At 38.2% G+C, this 23,714-nt stretch overlaps 1 protein-coding gene and 1 long non-coding RNA gene across 2 annotated transcripts in view; one reads left to right on the top strand and one right to left on the bottom strand.

Annotated features, from left to right (window-relative positions):
- Window positions 1-19,740, top strand: part of LOC120246307 — a 90,898-nt gene extending 71,158 nt beyond the window's left edge. The window contains exons 5-9 of the long non-coding RNA XR_005532010.1: window positions 12,476-12,558; window positions 13,990-14,018; window positions 14,660-14,753; window positions 17,633-17,701; window positions 19,577-19,740. This is a non-coding gene — a long non-coding RNA (uncharacterized LOC120246307). The remainder of the gene's footprint in view (window positions 1-12,475; window positions 12,559-13,989; window positions 14,019-14,659; window positions 14,754-17,632; window positions 17,702-19,576) is intronic.
- EDNRA (endothelin receptor type A) overlaps window positions 4,249-23,714 on the bottom strand; it is a 59,470-nt gene continuing 40,004 nt past the window's right edge. Inside the window, exons 4-8 of the mRNA XM_039253771.1 lie at window positions 15,882-16,080; window positions 12,412-12,564; window positions 8,043-8,176; window positions 7,509-7,617; window positions 4,249-5,287 (exon numbers count right to left, since the gene is read on the bottom strand). Coding sequence (XP_039109702.1) covers window positions 5,147-5,287; window positions 7,509-7,617; window positions 8,043-8,176; window positions 12,412-12,564; window positions 15,882-16,080 — 736 coding nt within the window. The 3' untranslated portion in view covers window positions 4,249-5,146. The remainder of the gene's footprint in view (window positions 5,288-7,508; window positions 7,618-8,042; window positions 8,177-12,411; window positions 12,565-15,881; window positions 16,081-23,714) is intronic.

Genomic DNA, 23,714 nt, shown 5'->3' with positions numbered 1-23,714 from the left:
GCTCAGGTCATGATCTCACAGTTTGTGAGTTTGAGCCCCATGTTGAGCTCTGTTCTGACAGTGCAGAGCCTGGAGCCTATTTTGGATTCTGTGTCTACCTCTCTCTCTCTCTCTGCCCTCCCTCCCTTGCTCGTGTTCTGTCTCTCTCTCTCAAAAATAAATAAACATTAAAATTTTTTTAACCCTCCCTGTTTGAAGTATGGAGAAAGATCAATAAATAGAGTGCTGTACTAGATTATGTTACAAATAAAGGAATCATAGTATCCAAATTTCAGGCCTGGAGAGGCTGGAGAATACTGGTAGTGCATTTTCTTCACTCTATACCTATATTGTGTTTAATACTATATTATGGACTAGTAACACTATTAAAAATAATGATAGAGGAAATAGATTAGTGAAAGATTAATATTTGTCTTGGCGATTTCCTAGACTTAATCTCCCATTTGTTTCATTACCTTAATAATTTTAAAGGGACAGATATTAGGTTTATTTTTGAATGGAAAATGACATGTATTTACAGCTTTAAAAGCTCATAATGTCGAGACAATAGTATATTGCTTTTTATTATGCCATTCTCCTAGCAGTGACATATTTTTGCATTAAGAAAAGAATCATAGAAGCAAAAACCTTTTTGTTGTGTTCGCTAATGTCACCAGTTGAAGTTTAAAGAATCTTGACTACTTTGTCTTTGTGCCTTTACCAGCTCCTATGCTGACATCTATGAGTCACCACTAAGAACTTCAGTGCATTTATTTATTTATACATCTGGTTTTGTATTCCCAGCAACTCGCACAGTGTAATAATGGAGGGTGTTCACTATATCTGTATTGGGTGAAAAGATAAATCAAGAAGGAGAAGGAAGGAGGGAAGAAAAGGTAGAGCAGAGGGGATTTTTAGGGCAGTGAAGCTACTATATGGTCGATAACTGTCACGACACATTTATTAAAACCCATAGAATGTACCACACAGTGAACCCCTATGTAAACTCTGCACTTCAGTTAATACTCTTGTGTCAATATTGGCTCATCAAGTATACCACACTGACACAAGAGGGAAATAATAGAGTTGTGTGCAGGCAAGAAGGAAAAGAGGGCATGTGGGAATTCTCTGTACTTTCCCATCAATTTTTCCATAAACCTAAAACTCTAAAAAACATAATCTCTTAATTTAAACAAGAAGAGATAAATAAATCAAGATAACTTAGATGAGATGTTCTTAGAATGTATGGATTGTAAGCAACAAAACACTGAATTTAATTAGCATAAGCATCAGGGAAAACTGGAACCAGGAGCTTATATGCTCTTCTTCATCTTTGTAACACTGTAGGTTGACTTTCCTCACAATGCCCAAACCATGGTGGCCAGCAGCTCCCAGGGTCATGTCCAACCAGCTGTGCCACAGTGGGAAGGGGCTCTTTCCTACTTCAGTTGTTACTGGGAAACTCCCCAGGGGATAGCGGTCAGCTTAGCTTGGAAATATGAATGCCTTTAGACTATTTAGCCTGTTGAGAGATAGGCTCCAATTAGAGTATAGTGTTTAAAGGCTGGAAATGTAGAAGCACTGATGGCAGGCATTATAGAAGCATGATAGAAGTCTATTGTAGTTATCCTGGCAAAAGGCATTGGTGGCTCAGAAAAGGGAAGTAGAGGCAGAGAGAGAAAAGTAGTCAAATTCTGACTTCAGGATGTATTGAGGCACTGAATATAAGATAGGAGAGAAAGAATGGACAATGACTTCAAGTGTTTATCCTGACAGCTCCAAGAATGATGGAGTCTTTAAATGAGCTGTGTCGGTTAATATGTGTCAACTAGGCTAAGAGACACCCAGTAAGATATTACTTCTGTGTGTGCCTGTGAGGGTATTTCCAGAAGAGCTTAGCATTTGAATCAGGAGGCTGAGTAAAGCAAATCTGCTTTCATCAGTGTGAGCCAGCATCATCCATCTGCCAAAGTCCTCCCAGAAAGAACAAAAAGGCAGAGGAATGGTGAATTCTCTCCATCTTTTCTTGATGAGGGACATTCGTCTTCTCTTGCATTTGGACTTTGGTGCTCCTGGTTCCTTGACCTTTGGACTCTGGAAGTTATACTCCTGCTCCCCTGTTTTTTTCAGGCCTTTGGACTTGAACTGAATTTTATCACTGGCTTTCCTGGTTCTACAGTTTGTACAGTTTGTAGATGGCAGATCATGGTTTATTTTAGCCTCTATAATCACATGGAGCCAGTTCCCATAATAAATTTCCTTTTTTATCTATTGTCTATCTATCTGTCTATCTATCTATCTATCTATCTATCTATCTATCTATCTATCTATGTGTCTATCTATCTATCCATCCATCCATCCATCCATCCATCCATCCATCCATCCATCCATCCATCCTGTTAGTTCTGTTTCTCTGGAGAACCCTGACTAATACATAAGCAGAGGAATATGATGGCAGCACAGGTTAGAGGGATATCAGGAGCGTAGTTTTAGATATGGTACATCTGTTAGCCATTCAGTTGGAGATGTTAAATAAGCAATTGGGTACACATGAGTATCTTCCGCCAGGTGTCCAACACTGTTTATTGTCCAACTCCCTCCTCTAGAATGCAGGCTCCATGAGAGCAGGAACTCTGCCTGTTTTGTTTACTGCTATGTCCCCCAAACCTAGAAGAATGCCTGGTGCATAGTAGATGCTTAATAAAACTTACTGAAAAGGTGAATGAAGGAAGGAATGAAAGAGTTAAGTGTTCAGTACAACAAAGTAGGTTGAGAATAGGAAGTACCTGTTTGAGAGTAAAATTGCTTCCTTGGCTACTACTAGGGAGACATTTGCAATAGGTATCACATAATCAACATTTTCTATGTAAAAATGAAGAGACACTTGCAAGTCTTATGTAAACTTTTATTTTATACTTATGGGCCACTGCCAATGCAGGGGCCTTGGCTTCTGGCTCATTTCTACAGATCTACTTGGAAATATGTGGTAAAGGTAGAAATTGGAACTATTCCTATTAGTAAACCATGGTTACTTACTGGTCCATAAATAAAATGCACATTGAAGCCTGTTTTATTCAGAAATCTATGACTTTATGAACTTATTAAATGCATTTTTCATATGCAAGAGACAAAATATCCCAAAAGACAATTGTCTAAACAAAATGATGTGAAGTATGGCTTATATCGTAGGTATATATATCACTGTATGTGATGTACCAGTAGAGTAACGGAATTTGACTTCTCACATGTAAAGGAGGCCTGGAATTGCATCAGCTGGAACCTGATATCATTTTATACATGACTATGCTAAAATATAGCCCAACAAATCGGGTTAGGTAATTTATCATCAGCTATCTGTCTGGTGAAGTCTGATAGAAACATCAGGCCTCTTGTCAGTCTCATAAGCACGTTGAGCTGAGGAACCAGGACAATATACTACTTCAAAATTGAATGACTTTTGCTCTAGCACAGGAAAAAGTATAACCCCAAATACTGTTTTATCAAACCTGCTAACCAACCAACCAACCAACCAACCAGTTAAACAAACCTTATTGTCAACCCATGGCACGTCCTCTTTTATGCTGCTTCCCACATTCCATTTGTGATGGCAACATGGTCACAAGAATTATGAACACAGATATAGTAAAACTGACTAAGGCCATTTGTCATGATGAACAACCACTAGATTCCACCTACTCAGAGTGTGTGCTGTAGTACAACGACAGGGCATTATTACTAGATTTAAGTCCATGCATACCATCACACACATGCATATATCACACACACAAGTACATTCCATAAAGACAATCACAGAAAAATTGGCTAAAAGAAAATGTACAGTTGTTTATATATATTTATATACACACAGTAAAAGGTTTTCTGCCGTACTCACAGTCTGTAAACATCTTGGAAAATGCCCAGCAAAAGTCACTGTGGGCCCTTTGAAATGGCGACCATGTGAGGAGTGGGGGTGGGGTAGGTGTTTCAATTCATACTGGAAACCCAGGGAAGTGAAGAACCAGAAGTTCATGGTTGCATTTGGGGGTAATTATATTTCACTGACATGATAAACTCAGCTGGCCACTTCGAAATTGTTTCTCATATTGAAAAGGGAATGACCAAAATAGTCTTACTGCCAGTTAACATTTTAAGAGAAATCAAGAGGATATGAGGTGATATGTATAATGTATATAGATATGTGTCTACATATATATGCATACATACATATATGTATATGTACACATATATATACACATGCATACACATACATGTTTTAAGACCAAAAAAAACAAAGTCTCAGTAAAATTTCCAAATCTTCTAAAAAGATTCACGCTTTTTTCTACTAAGTGTGCTTTAGACTTCAATACATTCCACTGAAAGTCTTGGGTATAGTTGAATGATGTGTACATTTACATTTTGGTGGTACATGATATTGATTTTACATAAAATATCTACACTTAAAAAAGATTGGGCTTACAAAAAATAGAATTATTTGATTCAAGCATTATTTTAAAATTTAACACAACAATATGGTCGAGATCTCCTATAATGAAACACCATTAAAAAAAGAAAATATAGGTTCTTAACAATTCTTTGAATAGCAGCTATTAAACTGCCACATGTGGATATCAGTCTGTGCTTTATGTGGCTATATTTGTTGCAGCTTGAGAATCGGTGTTTTAAAAATAAAAAAGTGACATAAAAAACATTAACCTAATTGCTCACGTTACCGTGTTTGACCAATTAAAAAAAAAGAAAACCTTGTCAAGATCGAAAAATTTTCACGGTGACCAGTTCTCATTGAACATTCCACAGAACTGCCATGGAAGCTGTTAAGTACTCAGAGACTCTGTTTTCATGCAAAAGTAGTAAATATCCTACTGGTTTAATTGAACAGTCTCCTTTCTGCTTGCTAACTCCCACCATTTTTTAGTGCTGAATATACCATGCAGAATATGTAAATTAGATAAATTAAAGAAGTAAGATTCATTGAATTTGTGACTATAAACCAGTCCACCCTCCAATGTTTTGGAAAGCATTTTTCTGGGCTTGGGGTTGCGTCATGGGAGAAGGATTGGAGAAAAGTTGCTGGAAACACAGTTGCTGTGTGATTTTTTTCCTCTTCAATAGACTTTGAAGGAATATTGATTAATGTTTCTTAAGATGTTTAGTTAATACTGTCCTTATGGCTGCTCCTCTCTGTGTTGTGGTTGTTTTGTTCGTGGTTCTTCCATTGTATGCTTGTTCCATTCATGGGGACCGAGGTCATCAGACTCTTGGACTGGTAACAGCAGCAGCAGAGGCAAGACTGGGAGATGGAAGAGATTCTAAATAACATGAGCCTACCAACCCATTCCCAGAAGAACACAGAGGCCTTGGCTTCCTACCAGCAAGGGGGAAATGTCCATACAAATCTGAGGACAGAATGTGAGCCTGAACAATAATCTAGAGTACAGAGCCTATAATCTCTAGGTAGAAGTTAAAACTGTCCATTCTATGCAGAGAAATAGATCCCTTGTTTCTTGTTTTAATTTATTCACTAAGTCAGAAAGGAAGGGAACGCAGCATTGGCCTGAGGGAGATGTTCTATGACTTGGGGTAGGCATGGATGGAGAAGGGTCCAGAGGGGCCTGACATTTCTGCAGTGTGCAACACCTGCATGGCTCTCTGCATCTGATGTTCATAATAACCTTAGGTGGTAGGTGCTATTTTCCTCATTTTATTAATGAGGACAGGGAGGTTTAGAGGAGAAATAGGCAGAACTGGAACTAGAACCCAGGACTCTAGATTTCTCCTGCATATGCTACCTTTTTATTAAGATTAGTCAAAAGACATGTTTAATTTCTGAGAGTCTGTACATTGATTTTTCCTTTCCCTCTAATTAATATGTAAATTAATCAAAATGATGTTAACTCCAGATTATATATTATTATGACCAGGATTTTAGTCAATCCTTTTTTGGGCAGAATCTTTCTTATGGCATTTCATGACTTGCAAACATTATCAAGTAGACTTCAAAAAGGTGTCGGCTAGAACTTCCATACCAAGATTCATCTGTTTGTATGATTCTTTGGTAAATATATGTTTGTCTCCTTCTAGATGGTAAATTCCATGAGGGTAGTCATTGTGTTTTTCCTTTCTTCTCTATCTGTAATAATAATAAACTCATACAAACAGCTTATTATCTCATGTGCTTAATATATATTAACCCATTGGATCCTACCTATGAGATAGATAATCCGTAAAATCAGATGATCAAACTGAGGAGGCAGGAGGGGTACCACCTGGACCTGGGTCAGACAGTTAGCAACTACAGAGCTGTGATGTAAATCAAGATTGTTTGCTTCCAGATTCTGCACCCTTGACCTCTACACTACTCTTCCAAATATGTGCCATAAAATGAAGTTAAACATCCTGGCCAAAGATAACAAAATGCAGTTAGAATTAACTCTATGCTAAGTCATCTCAAGAACTGGAGAAATGACACCTCGGTATGAAGTACATGGAGCTTCTGGAGGATATGGGTTGGTTTAGCTGCAAGGAAATTTGACGAACATCAGGAAACAGACTTCTAATGAAATTACATTAGTTCAGATATCCAGGGCAATAAGCATTTACTTTCCTTGAAGAGGCTATTATTAAATATACTATTAAGCAGCATTTAGGAAGATTGTTTTTATCAACAAATTTATGTTTTGTTGGAGACTGTGGTTAAAGTCTAAGATAATGAAAAAGTATGAATAGGTTTTATGTATTCTATGCAGCCTGGAGCTCACATTTGAGCACTCCTTTAAAAAATTTTTTTTAAGTTTATTTATTTGAGAGAGAGAGAGAGCAAGCATGAGAAAGAGCAGGAGAGGGGCAGAGAGACAGGGAGAGAGAGAGAATCCCAAGCAGGTTCTACACTGCTAGTACAGAGCCCGACTCAGAGCTCAATCCCACGAACTATGAAATCATGACCTGAGCCAAAATCAGGAGCCAGATGCTTAATTGAATGAGCCACTCAGGGACCCCTTGAGCATTTCTTTTTAAAGTTGTGTACTTAAAAAAAATTTTTTTTAAATGTTTATTATAATGTTTGAGAGAGAGACAAAGAGACAGAGAGCAAGCAGGGAAGGGGCAGAGAGAGAGGGAGACACAGAATGGGAAGCAGGCTCTAAGCTCTGAGCTGTCAGCACACAGCCCGATGCAGGACTCGAACTCACTGTAAGATCATGACCTGAGCTGAAGTCAGCTGATTGACTGAGCCACCCAGGTGCCCCTTGAGCATTTCTTTTGAAAGCAGCATACTAAATTAGCATGTTATTAAGTTAGTCTTTTTTTATTTGAACCTCTGAATATTTTGTTGTCTGAACAGATCTTGCTTTTCTGACAATTTTTCTGACAATATTGCTTTATGTTGACAATTTGACCCTCTTTCTAGGTAACAGAGTATGATTTTCACTTCTCCACTGGAATCAGCCATGCTTGTTGGCTACTTAATATGCCTACTTGGTTGTCCTTAAAAAATACTTGCAAAACATTCTTACCTGGAAACAATTTTTAAATTTCTTGCTTACGAAGTATAGAGCTATTGGATTTATACACGAATTCATGGTTGCCAAGTTAATACCAATGTAATCCATGAGCAGCAAGAAACTAGAACAAAAGAAAATAGAGTAGAATAATTAGAAGATAATGTTTTTAAATCTGCTAACTAGCATTTATCCCTAGAATAAGCATTTTTCTTGCCCAGGGGCCATTTCTTATAGGCGGCAGTCAGAGTTTTTTTAAGTGCTTGTTTAAATGGCAGTTTCTGTTCTGCAGAACATTTACAGATATACCTGCCATTTGGTGAGCTCAAACCATTATGCACAGCCTCAGGAGGGGAGCCACAAAATTACAGATATGGCTTGCACAAATTTGGGGATCAGTCATGGGCTAGGTCAGCTCAAGAAAAATAATCAACTTGGCAGTTTTAATTTTCATGGCTAATGCGACTATAGACTAGGTGGTTTTGTAAAACTATTAAAGTGCACAAATCAGGGAAACTCCAACTTCCTAATGAGTACACAGGATCATACCTAAGTAATTCACATCGGTTCTTGTCCATCTCATCATACACGGTTTTCTTCAAAATACGGCTTAAGTGAAGAGGGAACCAGCAAAGAGCAAAAATTACCACCAAGCAGAAAACTGTTTTTGCCACTTCTCGACGCTAAAGGAAAGTGAAGAGAAAAAATTACAATAAGTTTAGTGTTTTTCTACCAGAGGAAAGAACTATACAAAGGAAGTTGGAGAATTACTTAATAAAGAGCTAGAGAGCATGCCTCACAGTGCCTCCATCTTTTCTGGATTTGGAGTCCAACTTTCTAATCAAGGAATTGCTAATGATTCTTTTGGGCGGCTGCCAGGAAGGATGGTGGCCTCAAGCTGGTTATTAGGGTCAGGATAGAAGTTCCATGTCAGGGAAACGGGAAGTAGCTGGAGCTGAGCCAACACTGTGGCTGTGTGTGTGTGTGTGTGTGTGTGTGTGTGTGTGTGAGAGAGAGAGAGAGAGAGAGAGATTATCTGGGGGAGAGGGTGAGCTAAAAGCCTCAATAATGGGTAGCTAGCATTAATGACAGCATGGCTCAAAGTGACTGCAATGGCTCAAAATGACAGTCATTCAAAGTGACTGAACCTAGCCTAATAAAGAATGGACAAATCTATGAAGATATTTGGAAAACAGAAGTAGGAAAGAGAGAAAAAGCCAACAGCAGCGTGTTTTCCCTATTTCTTGCTATTGAGGAAAGCTAGCACTGTGAGGTTTTTGCTCTAAAATTCTTTTATTAATGACATATAGCTTCCAAAGACATCTTGTTTGCAAACAGAGGGATGAGGGTAAAGGATTATCAGCAATGATGATTAGAACAAGTGGGACATGTTGACCCTGGACTGACTTCAATTTGAAGGTTTACATACTTGTGAGTTTGTGTTGGACCAGAAAATCATAGGTTAGGAATTATCTGCAACGGTCACTTGTGTACATTATGCTTCAGTATTAAAATGCATGCATTTGAAAGGCTAACTAGGAACATAAAATGCAACTTGTCTGTAACTGGGATCAGTTAATGTCAAAATAAAATTGATTGAAAACAGGATTTGGAAGGGTAACGCTGGTTCAACCCAAAGCATATAGCATTAAGTATGGGAAGCCTACTATAAACCCACATGATTAATAGAGCCATTTAAGAAGATTTCAAGGCAGTTGTCACAAACTGCTGCTCTAGCCCAAAGGACTGGAGTTCTTTAATCTTTCAGAGTTATTGGGTGGGATAACTGGGATATGGCTTCGTAGAACATATAAACTGAGCAATCATTGAGAAAATAAAGAGTTTCAGTATGTAGGAATAGGGGATTATTTTAAAGGGTCCTTTGGTGTACAGAGGAAGACAGTGTGACCAGAAAAAGAAAAATGGAGGGTGCTGGGTACTGGGGGAAAGGTTATCTCCCTTGAGCACATCCTCAAAGAGGATGATCATTCAAAAGGTAATATATTGTATGGCAGTCTGATATTTGCTTAACCAGTATCTATTCTCCTGTTTTCCTTACTATCAGTCAGAGCCTTGATTTTATTAGGCCAGTAGGTGAGCCTGGGCTAATCATCCGCATGCCCCCTGACACAGTTGGACCACTGAGATCAAGTAGAAATCATTGCAAGAGGTTTCTGGAAAAGCTACTTAAAAGTGGAGGGTACTCTTCTGATGCACACACACTAATGTGATCTATATTCTTTCCCTTTTTGCTGCCTGGAAATCCAATATACGGGTAGAGCTGTAGCTACTGTCTTCCAATAATAAAAGGAAAGTCCACAAAACAGCAGACCCCTGGCTTCTGAGTCCCTTAAGCACTGAACAGTGATATCTGAATTTTTGTTTTTGTTTATTTTTTGTTTGTTTATTTTTGCTGTGGGAGAAAGAAGAAACCTCCACTTTTTTCACTCAATGTTATTTTGGGTTTTCTGCTACCAGCTTCCAAATACAATCTCTACCTGTTATCAGATGTTGAAGGAATAATAGAAATTCGAGAAAGCCATGCAGGCAGCAAGACCAAGAGCTATAAAGGATACTAGTCAAAAGGCGGCAGGGCCTTTCACTGTGAGCTAGCTCCCCACCGCCCCCATGGAAAGCCTTCCAGCCTGGCTTGCTCTCCTGCTGTTGAAATCTGCTACAGCTTTGGGTGTGACACAAGGCAATGACTACTGTATGGGGACCAAGTTTCACTTTTAATTTCCACTTGGATGAGCCAATCTTTTAATGACCCTTATAAGGACGTCTGTCCTGCCTATATCACGGGGTGCTTGGGAAAAATCAAATAAGGAAATGACATGCTCTTTGGAAACTTAAAAAATGCCATGTAAATGTGAAGTAGCATCCTATTATTATTGTGACCAATCCCTATTCAGTTATTTTCGGAGCAGGCACCATTCATAGCTTAAACAGACTCAATCATGGTGCTAATGAAAAATTCAACCTTGAAAAGCACTATGGGTTCTTTGTTTGTTTTTGTTTTTTTACAAATCTATTCTAATTAATTATCTCTACTGCAGGAGTGAGACACAATAATTGCTTGATATAGCTCACATCTGGAGCACTTGAAACATTCGTGCCTGACAAAATCATACTAAATTTTCTCAATATAATTTTTCCATTAAATTTTAATAAAAGATAATGATTTTTAAGGCATGTAAGGATTTTACAAAGTACATGTATGCACCTTTCATACATGTAATAATATTGATTCATATACAATTATGCCTGATTTATAGATAAGAAGCTGAAGCCTCAGAAAAATCAGTACAGTAGTTGAGAAGAGTTGCTGATGAAGAATGTTGCTTGTGTATGGTAATTGTATAGAGCAGATTTACAGGCTCCATCAACAACTCATTAACTTTTGTTGCGGTTGGGTGTTCTTATCCACTTCTCTGCTGAGACTGAGAATTTACCTGTACTCCTAGTTTTACTCTTTGAATTAATATATATCAAACATTTTCTGGGTACTTACTATGAGTTGGGCTCTATTAGACACCATACATGCATTAGGTAATTTCCTTAATGGATTACTATATACATTTTATTTAATTTTTTTTTAAGTAGGCTCCATGTCCAGTGTGGAGCCCAACATGGGGGTTGAACTCACAACCCTGAAATCAAGACCTGAGCCAAGATCAAGAGTCAGATGCTTAATCGACTGAGCCATCCAGGCACCCCAATTTAGTTTTTTAAAACTTAAAATTGAATCAATACTTGTACAGAAAGGTGCTGATATTATTATATACATTTTATGAAGAACTAGGAATTCAGAGACATTAAGCAATTTGCCCAACAACACAGGAGACAGCCAGTCTAAGTGTAAAGGTGCCCTCTAAAGCCCATGGCTTCACCTGTTCTGTTTGCTGCCTGGCAGTGAGGTGGGAGGGCAGGTGGGGGGAGGGAGGGAACCAACAGCAGCCTCCTACTGACATGTACAAATTTTGGGGCTGTCCAGAACCTGACCTCATGTTATGTACTCAGTCCCATTTCCTATCCTGAGTCTTACCTTAGATGGTTTTCTAGCGAGGTTCATCTCTTTTTCCCACTCCCCAAATGTGTGGTGCCTGCGCCGTGTTCTAACTAGACTCCTGTCCTCCCACTTGGAATGCCCTCTGTCTTCTTCTTCCCCATCACACTTATTTATCCTTTATGAACAGTTCAATCTCCCTCATCCATGACAAGTGTCTCTGTGACTCTGTCTTTATATCTTCCTTGACTTTATACAGCAGAGGCTTCTTTTACCATACCTGGTGATTCTATTTTCTAATTGTTTCATGTTTGTATTTTATTTCCACACCAAGACTGCGAAGCTGGCAAGGGGAGAAAGTCATATGCTTCTTTGTGTCCTGGCACAGTTCCAAGCCCAGTTCAATTCACAGACACACAAACACACATGTTCAATATACTCTTGGCAAACTAAATGAATAGATCCTATCTATTTGTCCCTGCCTCCAGAGGCATCTGTTTTACAGGCAGGCTCTCTTTTCACAAAAGAAATTCCTAATACTGGGGCGCCTGGGTGGCTCAGTTGGTTAAGAATCTGACTTCAGCTCAGGTCATGATCTTGTGGTTTGTGAGTTTGAGCCCCACATCAGGCTGTGTGCTGACAGCTCAGACCCTGGAGCCTGCTTCAGGATTCTGTCTCCCTCTCTCCTCCCTGATTTGTGCCGCTGTCTTTCATGTGCTCTCTCTCAAAAATAAAAATAAAACATTAAAAAAAAGCAATTCCTAATACTATAACTATAAAGAAAACAGTTATAAGACACTATTTTTATTTTTAGGAACCCAGGCTAAGTGTGCTAAATATAGTATTTATAGGCCTTCTATTGTCTAGGACAAATAAGTCTTAGCCAAATTTTCATGATCTCTTTAGGTTTACCTGTTTAAGGTGTTCACTGAGGGCAATTCTCAAGCTGCCATTCCTTCTGTTTAACATCTCACAGGTCATGAGGGTATAGAAGATTGCAGTGCACACCAAGGGCATGCAGAAATAGAACCCGAAGAGCCACCAGTCTTTCACATCCTGGTAAAACTGTAGGATGAAGAAAAGGAGAGAACAGGAGGGGCATTACAGTCTAAATTTACTGGGTAGTGCCTCTGGTAGCTTCAAAACCTTTGTGCTTGTAGATATGTTTCTATATTCATGCTTGTAGTAAAGGGCTTGAGGATGGTGCTCAAAACTCAATGAAACTGGAAAATCCAAAAATGATCCTGGCTTTCTAGTAGCACATAAAGAAACTGCACAGAAAGAAAATAAATTATCCTGACAAAGATACTTTTTATAAACTGAAGTTGGTTTTAATTACCCAGTGGGAGAGCCCAACTCAAGAAGAATTCCCTCCCAAAGCTCATAAAACATGATTTTGATATATATGGAATATGTATTTATCTTTTCTATTGATGAGCCTCAAAATTTTGAGTGCCAAGTCTACTTTTGACTCTTGTGGTTAAAGTGTACTTAATGTGAGTTTCTTGCTTGGGTAATGGCGAAGGTTATGAATGGCTTATCTGTGTAGCTCTGGTTACTGGGAGTTAACCCTTTGCCTGGAATGCTTGCTATGTGACCTTGCAGCCAGCCAGTTTGAGCCATCAATACCCATGCCCTTTCTCAAGCTCTTAATACTTATCACCTGGAAACTATTGAGGCAGAGTATCTTATCTGAAGGCATATTTAGCATTATCTCCCTGCCGGCAGGATTTGTAAATACTAGGATTATTCGGTTTTATGTCTTTTTCAAGGAGAAAATTTAGTACCCTACAAAAATGGAAATTAGAAAATTATATCTGCATTCTTCCTCCCACTAAATTAATCACTGTCTTAGGAAGAAATGTTTTTCCTTATGCTCTTTCTCCAGATTGTTTATTTACGAAGGATAATGCAGCCTCCTGTATTATCTCAGTTCCCACAGTAAAAAATAATCATGCTACTCTGTGAAAAACCGGACAGTTGCTGAATATAGAAAGAGGCCCAGTAGGCTACATTTATAACATGTCTATTAAAATAATCTATAAATGGTTCCTGAGGAAAAAAAAGTTCTGGGCAGAGGTTCTTAACCATTTTTATGCTTTAGAAGTCTGGTGAAGACTATAATCCTTTCTGAGGATAATACTTTTATATGCATAAAATAAATAGATTATAGTGGTAATCAAGTACATTGAAACAGCTATCAAAATATTAAAAGCAAAATTCTTATCTAGGTGTTTATTAACAAATTAAATGAAAATCGAATGGTGGCTCTAATAACCATCAGAAGTTGAAATAATGATGGGCAGAAATGATATTTCAAGATTATCCAACTGTTAATTGTATGAAAATGTCTATTATTTCTATTGTATGGATATGTAATGATTCTGGTAAATATGATTGTGGATTGTTGCCTACATTCATAATAGAAGGAAATGATAAATTTCAGTTAGAAGTTAGTGAAAATCAATATGTAATTTCTTTTCCATTCAGGTTCACAGACCCTTGAATTCTATCCTAAGGTTAGTGCAACCTACCAAGGGACTTGGTTTATTCAGATCTGTTTATACAAGTATTTCCCTCTCCACATCACACTGTAGAAAGATTTCAGTACTGAAGTTAAAACAAAAACAAAAAAACCAGAACTCTTTGTTGAAGTGCACGCAAACACTCCTTTAAGCGCTCTCTTCACTTGCATCTCCTTCTTCCGGAAGATGCATTGTGGGATGGGTGTGAATGCCCTGGAAGCAGCTGCAGAGGGTCTGGAAGCTGACCCCTGAGGGGTCTGGATGGAGTCCTCTGCCCCCTCCTTGGCAGAGGCCTGTAGAAAAAGGGGTCACACATTTCTTTTGAACTATTGTCATCAGCCAGGGTATGGAGGGACCCCCTTCCAGTCTAGGTTAGGGCAGAGTTGAGGGAGGAAAGAATGGAACACAAACTGAGGAAGAAAGAGTCTGAAAACTTCTGACTTGGATGGAATCTAAAGAACATCAGTTTAAACTCATACCTTTTGCTGTAGCTCCCTCAGGTAGCCAGCCTTTGCTTGCCCACTCTAGAAAGGAGACTCGGTCTTTGTGAAGCAGCTCATTTCATTTTGTCTAGTTTCAAACGATTAGTGAGCTCATTCTTATACTGTGCCTTTTCTCTTTAACCCTTTTGTCAGGAATAGCTAGATTGCTTATTCGCACTGTCCATGTTCAGACAGCCTCCTGCTGTATACCTTGCTTTTCACTATGGACATTGACTTAATAAAAAAGGTCAGTAGATAAACAGAAGACCTTAATTTTTTTTTTAATGTTTTTTATTTATTTCTAGGAGAGAGAGAGAGAGACAGCGTGAGCAGGGGAGGGTCAGAGAGAGAGGAAGTCACAGACTGAAACAAGCTCCAGGCTCCGAGCTGGCAGTCAGCACAGAGCCCGACGCGGGGCTCGAACTCACGAACCGCGAGGTCATGACCTAAGCGAAAGTCGGACGCTTAACCGACTAAGCCACCCAGGCGCCCCCAGAAGACCTTAATTTTAACATCACCAGTTTCACAGTTTTCATGAGTACTTTTAATTTTAAAAGAAAAATTTCCAAGACAGGAAAACTGGTCAACTGTAAAACCACTACTTTTGTGAATTTTTCAAGTTAGGAAAACATACCTGGAGATATCTGTAAAGGATTAAATGTGGAATCTGAGCTGCATGAAACCTACATCAAAGCACTAAATTATGCTGATTTAAGAGAAATGGTTTTCCTTTTCCTCCCCAGTCCAAATTTGACTAGTTTGGCAAAAGAAATATGCATTTTAAACACATTTCCCAATGCACTCAGTTATGTAAGTAAGCTTTTCAAGGAAACATTAATGTGGTCAGGTATATTAAACAACGGCTAGATTTGTTAAAAAACTAAAACACTTTTTAAAAAGTTCTGCAAATTTATGTTATGTATATATTACATATAGAATTTTTAAGTATGGCTTCCTACTTTAAGTTAGTAAATCTGTCTTTAAAAAAATGTGAGCAATGTGCATTTCCCCAAACAACATAAAATACATGTAAGCATGCCTGTCAGATGGAAATGGCTGTGTTGTATTACTTATTATAAAAACAAATTGCACTGTGTATAAATACATATCCCCCCCCCCCCCCCCCCCCCCCCCCATCTATCTTTCTGAGTAAGTTTGTTTCAGATTCTGAATTGTTTGGGATAGAACTAGAGTTGTGTCTACAATTGTGCTCTAATATACGAATGAAAATAAAATAGTTGTTCTAATTACATGACTGAACTTACAGAGTAAGGCACACTGGGCATTGTAAAAATATCAACAAGTCTTGGCGATGGTAAAGTATAAATGAAGACCTCCTCTCCTCCCCAGTTAATTTCCTTTAAACTCTCCATACCTCCATGAATTTTGATGTGGCATTGAGCATACAGGTTTTGTGCTGTTCACCCCTGTATTCAAAGGGCACCATGACAAAGCCGATAGCTTCAGGGATGGCCAGGATAAAAGAAAGGATCCAGATGGAGACAATCTCAATGGCAGTGATCAAGGGAATCCCAATTCCCTGGACACGACTCCAGGAGGCAACAGCTCTGTATCTGAAAAATAAAAGAGGGTGGTGGAGGGGAAACCTAGTTGTTAGGAAATTTAAAATTTATTTCATTAAAAAAAATTATAAATTCTGGAAAAATCCTCTCCTTAGCCAGTGACCAATCATTGGAACTTTCTAGTGAGTCCTGGAACTTTCTGTGAGTTCTGATGTGAAAAATAAGGAACTTCCTGTGAGTCCTCATTTGAAAACTAAGGAACTTTCTGTGAGTCCTGATTTGATAAGTAAGTGGAACCATTAAGAGTTACACCCCTTTGGGAATCAGGTACCTGACAGACCTGAGTCTGATCTTCTTTTGGGGCTCAGGGAAATCTTGTGATGGCTTATAATGGGGCAGTATCAGATAGATGTGACTATATTTTTTAAGCTGGGAGAAAAACTGGATGATGGAAGGTGTAGTGAAAGCTGCTGGTGCTTGTTAAGGTAATATCTTACTCCTCTTTATATATTAAAAAAAGAAAGTTGAAACGTTATCTATGAAGTGGATCTAGATATCATTAAATTAATATGACCATAGATAGCTGATCATTTTCTCCTTTTCTTCTCTCACTGTATACCTGGTAGTCAAAGAATGACTATCTCTCTCCCATTATGGTCCTGTGATAGAATAGATAAAGGGGGAGTTAAATATACCTTGATTCCTAACCTTTAGGGTTTACAATCTAACAGAAAAGAAAGGTTCATAGAAAAATGTAGAACATAAACGTTACTGGACAATCATGTCAGTCAGAAAACAAACTGGAGTTAAGAAATTGTCTATTTTTTACTTCAATATTTTTTGTGATAATCACAAAATGTGATAATCACATTTCAATGTTAGAAGTCTAAAGGAAGTTTGTTGCTTCTGAGCTGATGTGATGGTCTGGTGCTAACTACTTTTAGGCCTACTATTAAGATGGGGCCTGTAACATGGTATGGTATTTTTGTGGCTTCATTCCTGAAATTTTTTTTTGCTGGTCTAATGGAAAGGAAACATTCTCATTTTATAGCTTTCATTAGATAGTGCCAGAAGAAGACTGTAAAACAGACCAAGGCATTGGGGACAGGTGCACATGGGCTTGTAGGGCACATGACTTAATGTCAAAGATTTGTCAGTAAAGCCGAGGAATACTACACGTTACTCATAATCACCCCTATCACTTATATTTACTGTGCTATCTCAGCGCATCTACAAGGTAGATCTGTGAAAACACAGATCTTAGGAATTACGCTACCTAGTTCGTCCCTGTAGATTAGAATTTACGGTTTGGGTATGCATGACAATGCCATATGGCATACATATAGCACAATTTGCTGAAGAAATTTTTTTTTTTTTGCAAAAGATTTTTAGGGTAAATAAGATTGGTATACAATAAGAATCTTTAAAAAGGTCCAGATGGATTCAGAATCGAATAAAATACAGCTATGCAAACAGACCAAGAAAATCCTTTTACGATATAGCCAAGATTGCATTTTTAAATTTATGGTTATTTCCAGTGGGATAAAGACTGCTATTTATTTTGCTTTTCATTTCTGTTTACTTTTCTTTGTTGCCTTATTAGACTGGCAGCGTGATGTCCAGTAAAAGCTAAAAGGAATGGAGACAGGATGTCTATATCCCGAGGCTGTCAGTGAGTTATATCTATTTCTTTTCCCCTTCTTTTAGATCAACTATCAGGAAAGGTGATTTAAATAAAGTGCTTTATCTCCTAAGGGAGTAAGGAATCCAGATTTATTAGGCAGAACTGGACATAGAAGGCGGTTTGAGTAAGAAAATGGTCAGCATGTTCTTATGATGAGTATATTCACAAAGCAGCTTCATTTTATAATGTGCCTTGAGTTCCCAAATTATTACACATCTATAATCTAATGTAAATTCAACATTTTTAAATAAAGAGAAGTAGCTTTTAGTGGGCAAACCCACATGACTGAGAATTAGACTATTTTTTATTTGTAACCATATTGATTTTGATAACATTTATATGACATGAAAAAACAACTGTAAGAGTTAATTGGAAATAATCACTTGTAATGATGGGGGTAGGGAAAGGTGTGAAAGATTAAGAAATACTGGATGTTCCAAAAATGATCTCTATTTAGAATATAATGATACAACACACATATACACAAATATGTTCTCTTTATGAGGCATGATTATAAACATCCTTCAATGGAGCTAGTGTAAACATATGACATTTTCACTTGCCATAGAAAATTTGCAAGTGTAGATTCAACCACTAACAACTGATATTCCAGAAATGATGTCTACTCCTTGAAATGCTTTCTTCTCTTGGTTTCTACTACATTCTCCTGGCCTTTCTCCAGCTGATTATGCTGCCCATTTCATCTCATCTCCTTGGTTGGAGCCTGCTCACTTCTCATACTATTTGCATTGGATTCCTTCTTGGACCTCTTTTCTACTCTATCGGGACATTTTCTTTTAGTGATCCTTCCAGTCTCATGGCTCTAGTATCATTTAAAATTTCTATATACTGGTAATAAATTCCCAAATTTATAATGCTAACAGAGGACCTCACCTCTAGCACCTGACTTGTCTATCCAACTGGTTAACTGAGATGGCTACTAAAAATCTAATAGGTATTCAAACTCACCCAAACCAGACTCCTGGTCACGTCTGTGACCCCCACCCTGCCCTCTCTTTAGTCCTTACCATCTCAGGCCCAGAATTTGAAGTTAGCCTTAACTCCTCTTTTTCCCTTTGTTATCACACATCCAATTCTTTAGCAAACCCTGCAACCTCTTCCTTCACGGTATGTCCAAATGCAATCACATCTCACCATCTCTCCTGTTACCATCCCACCTGGATTATTATTATTATCCCACCTAGGACTAGCTTTGTAACTAGTCTCCCTGCATCCATTTTTCCCTACTTCATTCTGTCCCAAACACAGCAGCCAGAGTGAGCCTGTTAACACGGAAGTCCCTCATTGTCATCCCTCTGTTCAAATCCCCCAGCGGTTTCCCAGCCCAGTGGGAATGCCTACTGGTGTTCTCAGAGCTGCTTCCTTATCTGGCTCTTTTTTTTTTTTTTTTCCAGTTGTAGCTTTTCACAGGGCTCTTCCTTAAACATCCTATTTGAAATTGCCAGAATCCCCTGCAGCCTTACCCTGACCTGTTCACCCTGATTGATTTTTCTTACTACCATGCGACCAATCAAGTATTTTATTTATTGTCTCTGTACACCCTTGTCTTTAGAATATAAGCTCCATGAGGGCAGGCATTTTGTGTGTTGGTCACAATACCTAGGACAATAAGTGCCAAATCATTATCTGTTGAAGTAAATATCTTTGTTTCCTGTCCATGCATTTCTTTATCAGCCAAAGCCAATAAAGAACAACTACATTCTGAACATTTTCTTATTTTTTAACCCAGCCTTGACTAGGCAACAAATAGAAAGCTAATGCCTTTAGAATCCTAGAAGCAAATAATTTAAAAACCATGAGGGACCCTTGGGCTGATCCCTTCTCTGCCTCGTGTTCTACCAGTCGGAAACCTGAGGACTGGAGAATTACTACATCCTCTGCCTTGTCGTCTGTGAGTGTGGGGAGCCTGGACCAGGGCTGATCTGCCAACACCCAGGGGAGTCTTTTCCCATGACCTCACCTTGTACCCTGTCTTGTGATATGCCAAAATAAAAGTATAAATTACACATTTTATTTATGTAAAGATGTTTGTTACTGTGTATGTCTATAAATAGATTTCTACATGTTTTCAAGGCCAAAGGCATTTAATACATGTTTTGGAATTTTTGAGGTATGGCCTGGGATGGTAACTAAATTTTAAAATATTTATTACTGAATCTACTTTAAAACAGGATGAAATAAAACAAATTCAAAAGATACTACTTCCATAAAGTCTATTGTTATTTCTTCTTATTATTTGCCCTTTTCTATTCTCACAAGCATAATCTAACTATATAACCATATCATTTACAAGTTTATTTTTGGCTTTATCTACTTTTCATGATAAAAAATGGCCTTATGCTTCTACAGAAGCATGGCATTTATTAATTTATAGCTACACAATGTAACTGGATATTGATATAGTTTACTTAGATATTTATCCTAAGTTTACATCAATTCTAGTGTTTCAAGGTTGTGAATAACACAGTTATAAATATGTTTGTACATAGAGTTTTTTCTCCTTTTGAGTGATTTTCCTGGATTAATTATCTTGAGTGGGATTATTGAATCAAGAGAAGGAGAAGGCAGCTGAAGTACTTTTGCAAAATTTCTACAAAGTGCCCATCAATACTTGCCTATGGTAGAATTTATTATTTTTCCTTCCATTTTGCCACTTCCAGTAAGCAAAGTGTCACTTCTATACTTATCTATGCACATTGTTAACTAACAGCAAATGCAATCATTTGCGATGTTTGTTTATGATTTATATATCTTATATGATTGACAAACTAACTGCCATGCATACATTTGGAGGCAAAATACCAGAAGGAAGAATTTTAAAGAGCAACCAGGCACGGTAGATTAAAAGATAGCAGTGAGTACTTTGATACTTCTTCAACTGAGTCTTTCAGTTGGGCTGGCCTGTGACTGCTTGGACAGAGCAGAACTGGAAGGATGCTTGTGGGTTTTAGGCCTGGCTTCTGAGCAAAGCAGCCAGTCCACCCTGGAGCCCTGGGCCTGCCTCAGAGAATGTGTTGAGAGGTGCTAGACTACATGAGACGGAGTTAGGCTCTGCTGAGCACAGACTTCCAGCTGTTCTTGCCAATGGGCTGGTCATGTATCTTGGACCCAAGGGACAAGCTGAGCCACCAGCTGAAATCCACCAGAAGACCTCAGTCAAAGTGACAAGTTGCTTAAGAATTGCCCAAATTCCTACCCCACCACATGGTGAGGTAATGATAAAATGGTGGTTGTTTTAAGCTAAGTTTTGGGGTAGATTGTTATCAAAGAAAAATAAGCTAGTAAAATTATCCAGTCACTTGATCTTATCAATCGAATTAAGATAAAAGAACAAATAACTATGTGCAACGGGGAATAGACCACAAAATGAGATCCCAAGTTGCCCTACAGTCAGCGTTTGGCTTTGTCTGTGTCTGCTCCCTTGGTTCCCTCTTCTGGCTCTGGCTCTTCCTTCATGTCTTCCCTATTGTCATGTAGCAAAGGACAATCAGAACAGCAGGAGAGTAAGGAGAAACCAAGTCCAAGGTCTAAATACAAATGAAGTTTTCCCGAAAACCACTTTCACGTTTTGACTTAGGACAAACTTTGAGAACATCAGAGAGACCACTGAGCAATTATGTAAAATGCTGGGATGAAGAACTGACATTGGCTTTGAGTTTGAGGCTTATGAAACACAACTGACTTATTACTAGGTCTCTGCAACTTTTCCAGGTATCTAATTATACATCACTCCTGAAGCAGTTGTTAAAAGAGTTTTTATCTTTTTACAACCTCCTTCCACAGGCAATTTTTAACTACAAGTTGGATCTGTACCCAGACTCTTTTACTGGTCTGACCCCGTCATCTTCCACTTTAAACAAGACAGTTAACTTTACAAAGAACAGCATTGAATTCCTCTTCCTTTCCCTGCCCCCTCTTTTCCCCCCTCAAACAAACTCAAAGTAACATCTGAAATTTGTCACTTATGGCATACAAAAACACCTACTTTAATTATTGGTAATGGCTGGGTATTCCTATTTTGTTGGGAACAATTCATTCATGTTAGAAGTATGTTACCTTAGCATTAAAAAAAGTTCACTGATAAATCTGTATAGGGGTCAAAATTGTTTCTAAATTTCCTCAAACTTTTTCTGAAATTCTGGCTTTATCTTTTTCTTAAGTGACTAAGGATGCAAAGTTAAAATCAATGAAAGCTAGATTTGAAGAGGAATTAGTGAAAAGGTAGAGCTGAGGCAGGTCCATAGTTGATATTAACAATAAAAGCTCATCTCGTCCTGGGGCAAGTTATGGGTTTCTTCTTACTCTCTTGTTTATCCTCTTCAGATTGAAAGCTGATAGTGTGAAAGTTCGATTTTTTCTTTCATCTTTCAGTTTTCTATATTCATTGAATAATCAAAGTAATAAAGAAATCTTACAGGGGACCCTGGGTAACCTCAGTTGGTTCAGCGTCCAACTCTTGATTTTGGCTCAGGTCATGATCTCGTAGTTTGTGGTATAAAGCCCAGTGTTGGGCTCTGTGCTAACAGTACAGAGGCTACTTGGGATTCTTTCTCTCTCCTTCTCTCTCTCTCTCACTCTCTGCCCCTCTCCTACTTGCACACCTGCTCTCTCTCTCAAAATATATAAATAAACAATGTTTTTTTAAAAAAGAAATTGTACAGGACTTGGATATATAGTTCCTGTCATTATTTTTCTGAAAAATAACAATTCTGAAATGAGAGATAATTATATTTAAAATATGTTGAGAAAAGAATGGGAACTCTTCCTGAATCATAATTTGATTCAGTTCATGAGAGGAAAGCAGGGATTCCCAAATTGTTTCGTAATAGCTTCCAATTTCCCTCTTTTTACTTCTTGTTTTATTTTTATTTTCTTAAAGAAGGATTTTCTTATTTTGAGTAGAATGTAATGCAACCAAATCGACTCAAAGCAAATAGTATCTTATCTTCTGAAATTAAGTGTGAATGACTCATTCTCTAGTGTGAAAGCTTTTGAAATAGAAATGTCAAAATAGATTCCCTACATTTAGATCCCAAAACTTAGAGTCAGTACCAAATGAAATGTAAAAATAATAAAGAAAGGACCCAGGGAACAAAGCATTTATTACCAAGGAAAACCTCCTAGGTTAAGGCAGATATTCATGAGAGTGGAATTTTAAAATGGTTCATCATTTTGATCTAAAACTGAGTCCAAGTCTTAATGAAATAGATGCCTGCTGTCATTTTTTTCTTTCTTTTTTTAACCAAAAACATTTCATTTGATACACAACTGATCATTTGTGATGGAGCATTTAGTTCATTTTTCTCCATGCATGAGATGGGAGTGGGGAGGAAGCAGTAAGGTGAGGTGATCCTACACTTTCCAACTACACCCCTCTCCACCCCCATCAAAGGTAGAGTTTCTACTGGGGAGAGTGAAGCTGTGCAAAATGGCTCCCCAAGATTCCATTAAGGGAGAAAGAGAGGCCAGAACAATGTGAACTTGGGAAGAAAGGCAGGGTTTTGATGATTTAAGTGATTTAGGAGTCCCAATTTCCTCCTCTTTTTACGTATTTCATTCTCCCATGTCCCCAGGTTGCCATCTTCACAAGTGTGAAGACTCCTAAGGGATAGCAGCCAGGCCTTAGTCTTCATGTCTGCCCATCACCTCGTTCCTGCCTGAGCCCCTGCTGAACTAAATTATGAATCATACTTCTCAATCTAGGGATAATTTATTACACAGTATGTCACTAGGGAATAAGTACCTTAAAATAGTTTCATCAAAAACTGGTACAGCCCCTCTGGAAAACAGTGTGGAGGTTCCTCAGGAAACTAACAATAGAACTCCCCTAGGACCCAGAAATAGCACTGCTAGGAATTTACCCAAGGGATACAGAAATGCTGAGGCATAGGAGCACATGTACCCCAATGGTCATAGCAGCACTCTCCACAATAGCTAAAACATGGAAAGAGCCTAAGTGTCCATCAACAGATGAATGGAT

Source organism: Hyaena hyaena, unplaced genomic scaffold, assembly GCF_003009895.1.
Source record: "Hyaena hyaena isolate Hyena2069 unplaced genomic scaffold, ASM300989v1 scaffold_464, whole genome shotgun sequence".
Lineage (NCBI taxonomy): Eukaryota > Metazoa > Chordata > Mammalia > Carnivora > Hyaenidae > Hyaena > Hyaena hyaena.
This window is presented reverse-complemented; position numbering and strand designations above follow the sequence as displayed.